The 14,598-nt window shown below is 35.0% G+C and overlaps 1 protein-coding gene across 7 annotated transcripts in view; it reads right to left on the bottom strand.

Moving 5' to 3' along the window:
- Positions 1–14,598, bottom strand: part of LOC148948866 (uncharacterized) — a 289,113-nt gene that overhangs the window by 138,811 nt on the left and 135,704 nt on the right. For all 7 annotated transcript variants that reach the window (XM_089094766.1, XM_089094770.1, XM_089094772.1 and 4 more), the window contains exon 6: positions 11,159–11,241. In XM_089094766.1, the coding sequence (XP_088950892.1) occupies positions 11,159–11,241 (83 nt within the window). The remainder of the gene's footprint in view (positions 1–11,158; positions 11,242–14,598) is intronic.

Below are 14,598 nucleotides of genomic sequence, written 5' to 3'. Positions count from 1 at the left end.
GGCATCAAGACATGGTTAATTGTTAAAAAAGCCAAACAGATAGTCCGAGTAATTGAGAGGCAAATATTTACTTTTTTACTTTACTTTTCTTTACTATTTTTTGAAAAACTTCTTTTGTGGAAAAAGTTTTTTAATTAATTTCTGTTCGTTGTACGAATAGACCGGCTATCTCAAAATTTTATTAGATGCATTTCAGGACAATAAGACATGTGTGTGTGTGTTGGAGGGGGGAGTAGCTGCCCTCCAATCATTTTGACTCTTAAAAAGAGGACTAGAGCGTCTCATTACCGATCCAGTGAGCCCCCTCGGAAGTTTATATGACCATGACTTCTATAAAAAACCTTATATCCCCCCAGGGCATAATTTACAACCTTTGCTTTGATGGCTGTGGGAGGTTTGCCATCCTCAAAGACATAATTTCCGTGCCTTCCAACTAAGTTGAACGAAATGGCTGTCTCAAAATTTTGCTTGGATGTGCTCGGGGAAATGTTTGAAAAGGGCACTAGCCCTTTCAATTTCCAATCGAATGAGCCCTTTTTGAAGTTTCTGAACAACGCTTTCTATAAAAACCTTATATACCCCCACGGCATAACTTACAACCCTTACCCTGAGGTTTGTGGGGGGGGGGGGTTGTCATCCTTAAAAACCAAATTTCCAGAACTTTAAACTACGTTGAACAAAATGACTATCTCAAAATTTTGATTGGATGTGTTTGGAGAAATGGCGGGCGTGAGAGGGGGTTAGTTGCCCTTCAATCACTTTCGACTATTAAAAACAGTACTAGCCCTTTCATTTTCCAATCGAAAGATCCCTTCTTTAAGCTTCTATAACAACAGTGTCTATAAAAACCTTATATGCCCCCAGGGCATAACTTACAAACCTTAACCTGAGGGCTGTGGACGGTGTTGTTGTCCTCAAAGACCTAATTTCTAGAACTTACAACAACGTTAAAAAAATGGCTATCTCAAAATTTTGATTGGATGTGTTTGGGGAAATGGTGGGTGTGAGAGGGGGGTTAATTGCCCTCCAACTACTTTCTACTATTAAAAAGGCCACTAGACCATTCAATTTCCAATCGAATGAACCCTTTTTGAACTTTCTACGATAATCCTTTCTATAAAAACCTTATATGCCCCCAGGAAATAACTTAATGCCCTTACCCTGAGGGCTGTAGGGGAGGAGGGGGGGGGGGGTTGTCATCCTCAATGACCTAATTTTCAGAACTCTCAACTACGCTGAACAAAATGGCTATCTAAAATTTTAATTGAATGTGTTTGGGGAAATGGTAGGCGTGAGAAGGGGGTTAATAGCCCTCCAATCACTTCGACTATTAAAAAGGGCATTAGCCCTTTCAATTTCCAACTGAATGAGCCCTTTTTGAAGTTTCTACGACAGAGCTTTCTATACCTTATATGCCCCCAGGGATAACTTACAACACTTGCCCAGATGGGTTTGGCGGGGGGGGGGGTTCATCCTCAAATACCTAATTTCTAGAACTTTCAACTACGTTGAACGGAATGGCTATCTCAAATTTTGATTGGATGTGTTTGGAAAAATGGTGGGCGTGAGGGGGGGACTCCGACTATTAAAAAGGGCATTAGCCCTTTCAATTTCCAATTGAATGAGCCATTTTTGAAGTTTCTACGACAGAGATTTCTATACCTTATATGCCCACAGGGATAACTTACAACACTTGCCCTGAGGGGCTTGGCAGCGGGGGGGGGGTCATCCTCAAATAAATAATTTCTAGAACTTTCAACTACTTTGAACAGAATGGCTATCACAAAATTTTGATTGGATGTGTTTGGGAAAATGGTGGGCGAGAGGGGGGGGTTAGTTGCCCTCAAATCACTTTCGTTTATTAAAGAGGGCACTATTTCTTTCAATTTCCAATCGAATTAGCCCTTTTTGTAGTTAGGGCATAACTTACAACTCTTTACCTGAGGGCTGTTGTGGGATTTTCATCCTCAAAGACATAATTTCCGGACTTTTCAACAACGCTAAAAAAATGGCTATCTCAAAATTTTTGATTGGATATGTTTGGGGAAATGGTGGGCGTGGTAGGGGTGCTAGTTATACTCCAACACTTTTGACTATTAAGAGGGGCACTAGCCCGTTCAATTTACAATTGAATGAGCCCTTTTTGAACTTTCTACGACAGCTCTGGCTAAATAAACCTTATATGCCCAAAGGGCATAACTTAAAACCCTTGATCTGAGGTGTATGGGGGGTTTATCATCCTCTAAGACATAATATACTCTACTACGTTGAACAAAATGGCTATCTCAAAAGTTTGATTGGATGTGTTTGTGGAAATGGTGGGCGTGAGAGGGGGGCTAGTTGCCCTCCAATCACTCAACTATTAAAAAGAGCACCAGCCCTTTACATTTCCAATCGAATTAGCCCTTTTTGACGTTTCTACGACAACGCTTTCTATAAAAAAAAAAAACTTATATGCCCCCAGGGCATTACTTACAACCCTTGCCCTGAGAGCTGTGAGGGGGTTGTCATCCTCAAAGTCCAGAACTTTCAACCATGTTGAACAAAATGGCTATCTCAAAATTGTGATTGGATGTGTTTGGGGAATGGAGGGCGTGAGAGGGGTTCTAGTTGCCCTCAAATCACTTTCGACTATTAAAAAGGGCACTAGCCCTTTGAATTTCCAGTCGAATGAGTCCTTTGTGAAGTTTCAACGACAATACTTTCTATAAAACCTTACAGGCCCCCAGGGCATAACTTACAACTTTTGTCCAGAGGGCTGTGTGGGGAGTGTCCTCCTCAAAGACATAATTTCCGGATCTTTCACGTACATTGAACAAAATGGCTATTTTAAAATTTTGACTGGATGTGTTTGGGTAAATGGTGGGCGTTGAAGGGGTGTTAGCTGCCTTCCAATCCCTTTCAACTATTAAAAAGGGCACAAGTCCTTCCAATTTTAAATCAAACGAGCCCTTTTCAAAGTTTCTATGACAACTCCTTCGATACGAAGTGCCCTGGTCTAAAAGAAAAAAAATAATACATTGTGCCAACATCGTTCCTTACTTAGGCAGCGCTTGATTGAAGTATGTTTTTACTTTTATAACTTTAATAAAACAAATTATATTAACATTTTGATTACTGAATATCAGAATATGTATTTTAAAAAAGACAATCCAAATTCATTTGTATTTTTTTCAGTAAACTTCAAATTATGTTCTGGCCTTGGGAAGGCATAGGGGTTTTGAGCCTTACCGATGTTAATTTCTGCTCGTTTTGAGTTTCACTCCGTTATCTATTGTAATTTCTTTTCGTTTTGGGTTTCATTTATTTATCGATGCTGATTTGTGGTAGTTTCACGCTTGGTAGATTATTTTTTTTTATTTTGGCTCAATTTTGGTTTAATGACTTGACTTGACTTTATTTAACAAAAACATATACATAAATTTTCTACAAAGGAGAAGAGAGGAATCTCGTAATGTCTCCTTTATCAAACAATAGGGGGGAAAAATTACACTTCCCGCTAACATAGCTTTAGAAAGAAAAGAAAATTTGATAAGAACATAACAAAATTTAAAATAAATTTAAAGAAAAAATGAGAAAGAAAAAAAAAAAAAAAAAAAAAAAAAAAAAAAAAAACATACATAACTTAACTATCGACTCACGGAGATAGGGATGGGATTTAGTAACAATTTATAAATAAATCAATAATACAATCAATCCCCGCTACTGTAGGCTGAAAGGACCATCTTTTTCAATTTCTTTTTATATATGTATAGTGATGGTGATTCACTTACTATAATTCAAATAACTTATATTTATTCGCAATATGAGGAAGTTGATATCTTAAACTTAGTCTGGATTTCTCAATTTTAACAAACGGGAAAAGAAACTTAATCCTAGCTCTTGATAAATGGCTATGTTTATTTTCAACCAAAAGTTTCATACTATTGAAAAAATGATCTTTATGTTGGATTTTCATAAACCATATGCCCAAATTAAGGTGCAAAATTTGTTGTAAATCCAGAATATCAAGAAATAGAAAAGATGTTTTAATTTCAGATAATTCCTCTGTCTTCCTGGGGTGTGCTAAAAAACGGTCCAGAATTTTTATTGATTTATTTTGAACAATTTGGAGTCCTCGTAAATGTGAAGGGAAAGTCAGCATCCAAACGCTCGGACAATACTGGAAATAACAATCAATTAATGAAAAATATAAAGTTCTAATGATTTGGTATGGAAACAGAAACTTTAATCTATGCAAACAACCGAGATTCCTGGACACTGTTGCTTTAAGTTTACTAATATGCGTCTTAAACGACAGAGTTGAATCAATATAAATACCTAAATATCTAAATAAATCCACTCTTTTTATGGAAGAAGCTCCAATATTAATAATTTGAAATGACACACGCTTCACTGACCTCGAACTTCTCCCAAAACCATAAATTCCGACTTCTCTAAATTAGGTATTAATCGGTTATCATGAAACCAAGAATTTACATTCAAAGCAACAGTCTCCAAGGACAATCGTAGGTGCTCCTCGTTGCCCGCCCTCAAACTAATTGCTGTATCATCCGCAAACAATATTGCTAACTCATCACCTGAAGGCATGCAATTTGGAAGATCATTTACATAAATCAAAAAAAGTATCGGCCCCAATACAGATCCCTGCGGTACCCCTATATTTTCTAACGGGAAAATATGAGATGATTCTTCACAAACTTGGACTTTAAAACTTCTTTCAGATAAATACGATCTCATTAAATCCAGAGCTATTCCACGGATTCCTATATTTTCCAGCTTATCAAAAAGAATTGCATGATCTATTGTATCAAAAGCTTTTTTTATGTCAAAAAATATAGTTGCCGCCAAATAACTATCATCCAATACCCTCTGATAAGAAATGATGTAAAGCAGCTAATGCTTGCTCTTTTGATCTACCACCCAAAAAACCAAACTGATTAGGAGAAAAAAAATTATTCTTTACCAGAAATGAAATAAATCTACTTTTTATTATCTTTTCAAAAACTTTAGAAACGGGTGATAAAATAGTAATAGGCCTATAATTGTTTGGGTTATCTTTATCACCTTTTCTAAACAAGGTTAAAATTTTAGATACTTTAAGACAAACAGAGAAATATCCATTTTTTATACAATAATTAAAAATATATAAAATCGGCTGAAGAAATACACCAACTAATTCCTAAAACAGAAAAGTTGATATACCATCACACCCTGTCAAAAATCCATTTTTCAAACTAGTAACGGCTCTTTGGTATTCCAAGAACCGGATAGGGTACATAAATATAGTCTTATCTACTTTATTTGGTAAATATTTTCTATGATTATGTGTTCCAGCAGAAATTTGATCCACCAGACCATGTCCGACTTTCCTAAAATGGTCAGCAAATGCTTCCGCCATCCCTCTCTCATCAGTTATCTTAACTCCTTGATGACTTGTAATGTGAGATGGAATATTTCTTGTTTTAACATTATTTATTTTTTTATTTATTATTTTCCATGTTTTCCGAGGTGAATCACATTTGCGAAATTCATTTTGATAATATTTTGCTTCTGCTTCTCTGAGAACAAGAGTAAACTGGTTTTTATATTTTTTTAAAATTTTCAATATTAATTTCATTTGGGTACTGCATTTTCACCTTACACAATCTATTTTTTTCTTTTATACTCTTTAACAGGCTTTCAGTAACCCATGGTTTACGAGGCAAATCCTTACTCTTTCTTAATACCATAGGACATACTTGGTCAAATATTTGGTTAAATTTACTATAAACAATTGACTGATTCGGGTCTTCAACATTTAGGACATCATTCCAATCTATATCTCCTATTTTTACTTTCATCTCATCTATCTTATTTTGGTTAATTATCCTTTTATAACTTTTATTTGGTCTCTTTTCACGTTCCACTCCTGATCCAGAGAAGTCAGAAACAACAACACAATGATCAGATGTATCATTCAAAATAATATGGGTATCAAGGCAATTTTCAGATGTAAAAATGTTATCAATAAGAGTTGCATGGTTATCACAGATTCTTGATGGTAGTAAACAAGTAGGTGACAAACCATGTAAAAATGAAATATTCAAAAATTCTAATCCCTTATTCGATGTCGAAACATTATGTCGCATTAAATCAATATTAAAATCCCCCATTACATAAAACGGATTGTGTTGTTGGGTGAGGGCATCTAACAATGACTCATATTGTCTTAAAAACTCGTGAAGACTAGACGATGGTAGCCGGTATACTACAATTACCCAAAAGACATTTATTCCATCATTTACTTCTACTACACAACTCTAAATTAACATCTCAACATTCCAAACCATAAATTCATTACTTAAAGAAGATGCAAAAACATCTCGTATAAAAATACCAACTTCTCCTCTCTCATTCTGTTTTCAACTAGCATGAAAAAACTTATAATTTTCATAATGTTGGAATGTATTATTTTTATCAAGAAATGTCTCACAAATTCCGAACACATCTGTTGATGACCTTTTAAGAAAATCATGCAAAAAATTTAAGCTGCTATTTAATCCTCTACAATTCCAAAATTATAGTCGTTTAAATTTATTATTTAAATGTGGAAGATCATGAACAAAAAAATATTTATTTTTATGTGCATGATAATAATCTGTCAAATCTTTATACTGAGAAGAATATCCATTAAAGATATTATTAATGTAAAGGGTATTTTTTTCCAATATCCTCCAGCCTACCAACATGGATTTGTGCAAAACATAACTCATCCATAATCTAAACTCAACAAAAACTTCGCATCCCGTCCCCGTTAGCCGATATAAATAAAATGAAAAAAAAATAAATAAAAAAATAAAAGGCAACAAAAATTTCGAAAATAAAAAATAAGAACAAAAAAGTAATACATAAACAATATTTGATATCATACTCACTCTAACCATTATCCTTATCATCACCCGAAGGCGAGCGCAATTTAATCACGGATACCTGAGCTAAATCACAACTAACTACAATCATAAATCCACTCAAATATACTAAAAAAAACCTTTAATCCACTTCCGATACATTTTTTATGCATTTGACTTATACGACATTACACCATTTAAGCTTCACTTTTTGCTCATTCTCAATCAAGCATAATGCAGGTGGGACGACTGGGGGGATCCAAGCACTGGCTCCCTTTTCTCTCAATTCTTTCTGTTTGATTTTCAGGGAGTTACGAATGTCACGAACACCTTTCGTCACATCATCTGTTATATAGACATAGGGAGATTCGCTTCCGGCTACTCTTCTGAACGGGTTTTCACGCAATTTCTTGTTTCCCCGAAGGATACAGAATTTGTCCTTATCATCCTCGAGCTGGATTTTGATAAGTCGATGCGTAAACTCAAGTAGTTCAAATTGGGTATTAATCCCAAGATGTTGGGAAAGTAAGGCGTTAACATGCTCCTTAGCTTTTGAGTTAGATTCACCTTTAATGTTCCATAGAATAATATTCCTTCTTCTATCAATGTTTTCTACCACAAGGACTCTCGTAGCTAACTCACCAAAACCAGGTTCCTTTGCAATTTGTTTACGTAGTGCCGATATTTCCTGCTTAATACTGGATAACTCTTTTTCGTGGGTCACTTTTGCTAATTGCAAATCTTCAACACGAGACGTTAGGGACGCTAAACCATACTTAATGTCACTCATTTCCCTTTTCATTTCCGAAATATCATTCTTAGTTTCTTCGACGATTGCAAGGATTTTATCCAACTTTGAAACATTATCAGTCGATTCCGTGGACCCTCTAGACTCGTCCAAATCGTTTTGTCTTGATCGCTTTCCGCTTTTCTTAACCATATTGGTATCCAATAATGTTTATAATTTTCAAATAGCTCGATAAACGAACGCCTAAGATAATTCACTAGGCACTTCACTTGTCAGCTTATCAAATAATTTTTTGTATTGTTTTCTACCCAATAATGTTTATAATTTTCAAATAGATCGATAAACGAACGCCCAAGATATTTCACAACAAATTTTACACAGCGCTCGCACAGGGATGTTACTACTCCGGGTGCATTGAATGAACTGACTCCGATTATTTGATTTTTGATTTTATTTTTGCTCCTTTTTTGCTTAATGGAGTTCTTAACTTTTCTTTGAAAAACTTATTTTGTGAAAAAAGTTTTTTAATTAATTTCTATTCGTTTTATATTGACATAGTCTTTTCAGGGAAAATAATATATCTGGACACAATTAGTAGTGTTTAATTCAGTTTCATACCTCCTCTAGTTGACGTGAAATAGAATACTTGATACCATTCGCAGAAAAATCTGTTTACTTTCTTTGATAGCTTGTATACACTTACGCTATTCTGATTTAGTTAAATTTTAAGAGCAGAAGTGGCCCCGAAAGTTTGAACATAATACCCTCAGTCGTTCCTGGGATACTGCTGAGATGCCTTATTGGGAATTAGCATTAACACAGTGCATTTTTATTTAATCATAAGGCAATATTTAGTTTTAAACATAAAGAGCAAATGGGAGGGTGGGCGCTGGAGGGAGATTAGTTGCCCTCCAATCACTTTCGACTATAAAAAAGGGCGTTAGCCCTTTCTATTTTCAATCGAATGAGCCCTTTTCGAAGTTCCTACGAAGACTCCTTCGATACGAAGTGCCTTGGTCTTAACAAAAAAATAATAACAATAATACATTGTACCCACATCGATCTTTAATATAAATATGTCAAGTCTTCCAGTCACTTTTGACTATTAAAAAGGGCACTAGCCCTTTCAATTTACAATCGATAGAGCCCTTTTTGAGTTTCTACGACAACGCTTTCTATAAAGACCTTATATATCTTAGGGCACAAATTACAACCCTTGACCTGAGGGCTGTGAGGGGGTTGTCATCCTCAAAGACCTAATTTTAAGAACTTTCAACTACGTTAAACAAAATGGCTATCTCAATTTTTTGATTGGATGTGTTTGAGGAAATTGTGGGCATGAGGGGGGCGTTAGTTGCTCTCCAATCACTTTCAACTATTAAAAAAGGCAATAGCCCTTTCAATTTCCAATAGAATCAGCCCTTTTGAAGTTTCTACGATCAGCACTTTCAATAAAAACCTTATATGCCCCCAGGGCATAAATTACAACCCTTGCCCTGACGGATGGGGGGGGGGTGTCATCCTCAAAGACCTAATTTCCCGAAGTTTAAACTACGTTGAAGAAAATTGCTATCTCAAAATTTTGATTGGATGTGTTTGGGGAAATGGTAGGCGTGAGAGGGGGGTTAGTTGCCCTCCAATCACTTCCAAAGATTAAAAAGGGCACTAGCCCTTTCAATTTCCAATCGAATGAACAGCCCTTTCCTTTCTGAAGTTTCTACGACAAAGCTTTCTATAAAAACCTTATATTCCCCAAGGCATTACTTCGAACCCTTGCCCTGAGGGCTGTGAGGGGGTTGTCCTCCTCAAAGACATAATTTTTAGAACTTTCAACTATGTTGAAGAAAATTGTTATCTCAAAATTTTGAGTGGATGTGTGGAGGGAAATGGTGGGCATGAGAGGGGGGTTACTTGCTCTCCAATTACTTTCGACTATTACAAATACCACTAGCCATTTCAATTCCCAATCAAATGATTCCTTTTTGAAGCTTCTACAACAATACTTTCTATAAAAAAAAAACAACCTTGTATGTCCCCAGGGCATAACTTAAAACCATTGCCCTGAGGGCTGTAGGGGGAGTGTCATCCTCAAAAACATAATTTCCAGAAATTTCCAGAAGAAAATTGCTATCTCAAAATTTTGGTTGGATGTGTGACTACTAAAAAGGGCACAAGCCCTTTGAATTTCCTTTTCAAGTTTCTACGACAAAGCTTTCAATAAAACCTTATATGCCCCCATGGCTTAACTTACAACCCTTACCCTGAGGGATATGGGGGGAGTATCATCCTCAAAGATATAATTTCCGGACCTTTCAACTACTTTGAACAAAATGGCTATCTCAAAATTTGGATTGGATGTGTTTTGATAAAAGGTTGGCGTGGAAGGGATGATAGTTGCCTTCCAATCACTTTCGACAATTAAAAAGGGCACTAGCCCTTTGAATTTCCAATCGAATGAGCCCTTTTTGAAGTTTCTATGACAAAGCTTTCTATAAAAACATTAAATGCCCCCAGGACATAACTTATAACCCTAGCCCTGACGGCTGTGGGGGAATGTCCTCCTCAAAAACATAATTTCTATCTGGAAATCAACTACGCTGAACAAAATGGCAATGTCAAAATTTTGATTGGATGTGTTTGGGGAACTTTCGACTATTAAAAAGGGCATTGGCCGTTCCAATCTCCAATCGAATGAGTCCTTTTCCAAGTTTCTCCGACAACTCCTTCGATACGAAGAGCCCTGGTCTAAATAAATAAAACATTGTGTCAACATCGTTCTTTACCTAGGCAGCGCTATTGCGCTGCCAACGATAGATACACCTTAGTATAAAGCAAACCACCACCTAGGCCCAAAATACGTTCTCTGCTAGTAAAAGCAAATTTCGAATTGATTCTTATTCAGAAAAGGTATCCTTTGTAAATGGATTTTCATAATAATTTCTTTCTCTAATTTCATCTTTAAAAAGAAAAAATTACGATCATTAAAAAAGGAGCCTGGAAGCCCAGGATAGTGCCATCACAGATATATATATAAAAAAAAAAAAAAAAAAAAAAAAATCAACGTTGGAAAATTTTTGAAAAGTTGCCCCTTTCCCACGTTCATGATTACCTCAATATTTGTAAAAATATATACATATATATACATAATATATATATATATATATATATATATATATATATATATATATATATATATATATATATTATATTTGTGTGTGTGTGTTTGTGTTTGTGTGTGTGTGTGTGTGTGTGTTTTTTTTTGTGTGTATATGTGTATATATATATATAGTATATATATATATATATATATATATATATATATATATATATATATATATATATATATATATATAATATATATATATATATATATATATATATATATATATATATATATATATATATATATATATATATATATATATATATATATATATATATATATATATATATATATATATATATATATATATATATATATATATATATATATAATATACAGAAACACAGAAACACATACCCTATCTTGAAGATATTCAGGTTCTCTTCGTCCATTTTCATCTTTGGTATCATCCAATAGTAACTTATCCATTTCACAGTCATCTAAACAGAATAAAAGACAATTACTTCCTTTTAAATCTGTCCAGTCATTATCAGAAGGTTGTCAGTACCTCATTTCCCCAAAATCTCCTAATTTTTTTTAATCACACGCTCTTTACTTCCCAAATAATTTAATGTGCTTTTATTTGCTACTTTGATGACTGCCCCCCCCCAAAAAAAAAGAAAATCTGTGTAAGTTCTTGTAAACATTTTTGCAGAAGGGAGCTTGAAACCTCTATAGTAGGGTTCTCTGGCATGCTGAATTCGATGGTGTAATCATTAAGATTCCTTGAGTTCTTGAAGTGTTTCTCCCCTTTTCCAGGATCAGACAAAATTTCTCAGGCCCATCCCAGAAAAAATTTTGCTCAGCACCTCTTGTAAGTTAATTGTTTCTTAATTGTAATAGCTACTAAACAGAAAGATGAATGTGTTAATGTTTCTTCCTTTTTTTTCTTTTTTTTAATATAGTAAGGAAAGTTGTAAATAAGAAATACTGATGCGTGAAAGTACGAAATTATTTCTTGGGCTCGGAATAAAAAAAAAATTAAACATTCCAAAGTATCGTATTGGGAAAGATGAACATGGTGATACTAAAATTTTGGTAGTTTTCGGTTCTGTTTTCGTTAGCAGTAATCTTAAATCACAGTGTATTCCCTATTTGCAATGCAGTATTTCTGATCACTATAATGCACCAGTGGCTCCCTCAATCCCCCCAGTGCCCACCAAGGGGGAGGGGGTAGCACTCACTTTTGGAACCACTACTAGCCTTTGGAACGACCTACAGTGGGCGTTATGTGTTTGTAATTGCAACGCTAATGCTGGTGAAATTTAAAAAAGAAAGTAAAAAAAGCATGAAAAACGGAAATAATTTTCCTCTTTTTTTCTTTTTTAACACACCACTTTACCAGCTGTTTTCGATAATGCACACTGTAAATTGAATTACGAGAAGCCTCATGGAAAGCGAAAGAGAAATAGCAGCAAAAACTGGACAAACAGAAGAAAATTACAGAACTTGTATTAGTAAACAGATAGACGAATTGCCAACACAAACAGAAAAAAAAGAACTGCCTTCCTTGATTTTTTCCTTTTAAATTGAAAAGTCATGTGTTGGAGATTTGAACAGGTTCTAATCGATTTTCATTGTCTGTTCAATTTTCTTAAAATCCTTTTTAATTTTTGTACAAGAGCTTTCGATTTTATCCATGACAATGGGCTAAAAGCTTTTTCCCATGGCTAACATAGCTAAGCAAACAATTCAAGGGGAAAGGAATTCTGCATCAAGTCTTTTCAAGTCTTTTGATACTCTTTCCACTTGTAAAGACTAGGGCTGTCTAAGACAAGGAATTTACGAAAACAGAAAGAGCGACAAGTCATAGAGAAAGTTATCTTAGAGTTTACTTTTAAGGCTATTAGACACACAAGGAATATTCTCAAACAACCGAGTTTATTATGACAATTTTCGTGGCACAAAGCCCCTTAAGACTTGGGGTCTGATACACCACTAGTCAACAAGTTATCCCGACTTTCTCCCTTGTGCTTTCTTATTGTGACTTTCTAATTGTGTTGAAGGTACTTACGCAATATGCCGACCTCACTCAAGATGTGAAGCTAAGTTAATCTTAATGTAATATACCAAAATGTGATGAAAATATAATACTTTGATAAAAAAAAATGTAGAAACTACAGAAGACAATTATGGAAAGCAGGTCACGCACAACGCATTATGTTAAATACCTAATCTAACCAAATCACCTCGATATATTAAATCAAACATTTCGTGGTAACGAACTGTAAGTAAGGAGCGACCCGGCTCAATGGTAACCGAAACTCTAAAAAACACGATTTTGATACCAATAGATGCATCAAAACAATCAGATTTTAGTACTGATTTCGAATACTTAAGTTTCATCATGTTTAGTCCTACCCATCAAAATTTACGGTCCTGAGAAAATTTGGCCGATTTTCGAAAAAAAGGGGAAAGACCCCCTAAAAGCTATAGAACCTTAATGAAAATCACACCGACAGATTCAGCGTATCAGAAAACCATACAATAGAGGTTTCAAGCTCCTGTCTCCAAAAATGTGGAATTTTGTATTTTTTGCCAGAAGAAAGATCACGGATGCGTGTTCATTTATTTTTTTTTCCAGGGGTGATCGTATCGACCCAGTGGTCCTAAAATATCGTGGGATGGCTCATTCGAACCGAAATTAAAAGTTCTAGTGCCCTTTTTAAGTGACCAAAAAAAATGGAGGGCAACTAGGCCCCCTCCCGACGCTCATTTTTTCTCAAAGTCACCTGATCAAGTTTTTGACATAGCCATTTTGTTCAGCATGGTATAATATATAATAAATATATCTTTTAGGATGATTTAATCCCCCATAGTCCCCGGGGGGAGGGCTGAAAGTTATAAACTTTACCCAATGTTTACATATAGTATGGTTATTGGGAAGTATACAGACGTTTTCAAGGGGGACTTTTTTTCTGGTAATATGGGGGGGGGGGGGTTATGTGGGAAAATCTTTCCATGGAGGAAGTTTTCATGGGGGAAAGGACATTGATATGAAGGGGGTGCCGGATTTCCCAGCATTATTTAAAAAAACGATCAGAAATTAAATAAAAAAATAAACAAGTTTATCAACTAAAAGTAAGGAGCAACATAAAAACTTAAAACGAACAGAAATTATTAAGTTTATGATTGGGTTCGCGCCCTAGTCAATACCTCACTCTTTAAACCAAAGATTTTTTAGTACTTTCATAAGAGCCATTTGTTCTGTAAGAGCCATGTGATTAAGGGGTCATTTTTAAAGAATTGGAACAAAATTCGAACTTTAGCGTAAAGAGCGAGGTATTGACTAGGGGCGAACCCCCTGATATAAGTGTTAAAAATATATAGATGTAGAAGTTCGTTACGTAAGTTAATTCGTAAGTTACGTATAATTATTACTAATAAAATACTCGTAAGTAAAATTTAACAACTTTCGAGAAAGCCATTTAACCAAATAAAAGTAAAATTAATATGCAATTTTTTTTAATTATTCATGTACGGTGAGCCAAAACCAAAACCTCCATGAATTCAAAAACCTTCAAAATTTAAATAAAAAAAAAACAAGTTTTTGTAACTGAGAGTAGGGAGCAACATTAAAACTTAAAACGAACAGAAATTATTCCGTATATGAAAGGGGCTGTCCCCTCCTCAACGCCTCGCTCTTTATGCTAAAGTTAGATTCTTTCTCACAACTCTACTTTTTAAAACAATAAAAAACTTTAGCGTAAAGAACGAGGCGTTGAGCAGGGGACAGGCCCTTTCATATACGGAATAATTTCTGTTGCCCCCCCCCCTGCAACATACCGTTAGTATAA

Source organism: Artemia sp. Qi Xiang Cuo, chromosome 9 (genome assembly GCF_049724085.1).
Source record: "Artemia sp. Qi Xiang Cuo chromosome 9, ASM4972408v1, whole genome shotgun sequence".
NCBI lineage: Eukaryota > Metazoa > Arthropoda > Branchiopoda > Anostraca > Artemiidae > Artemia > Artemia sp. Qi Xiang Cuo.
Note: the sequence above shows the minus strand (reverse complement) of the source record. Positions and strands in the feature narration are given on the sequence as shown.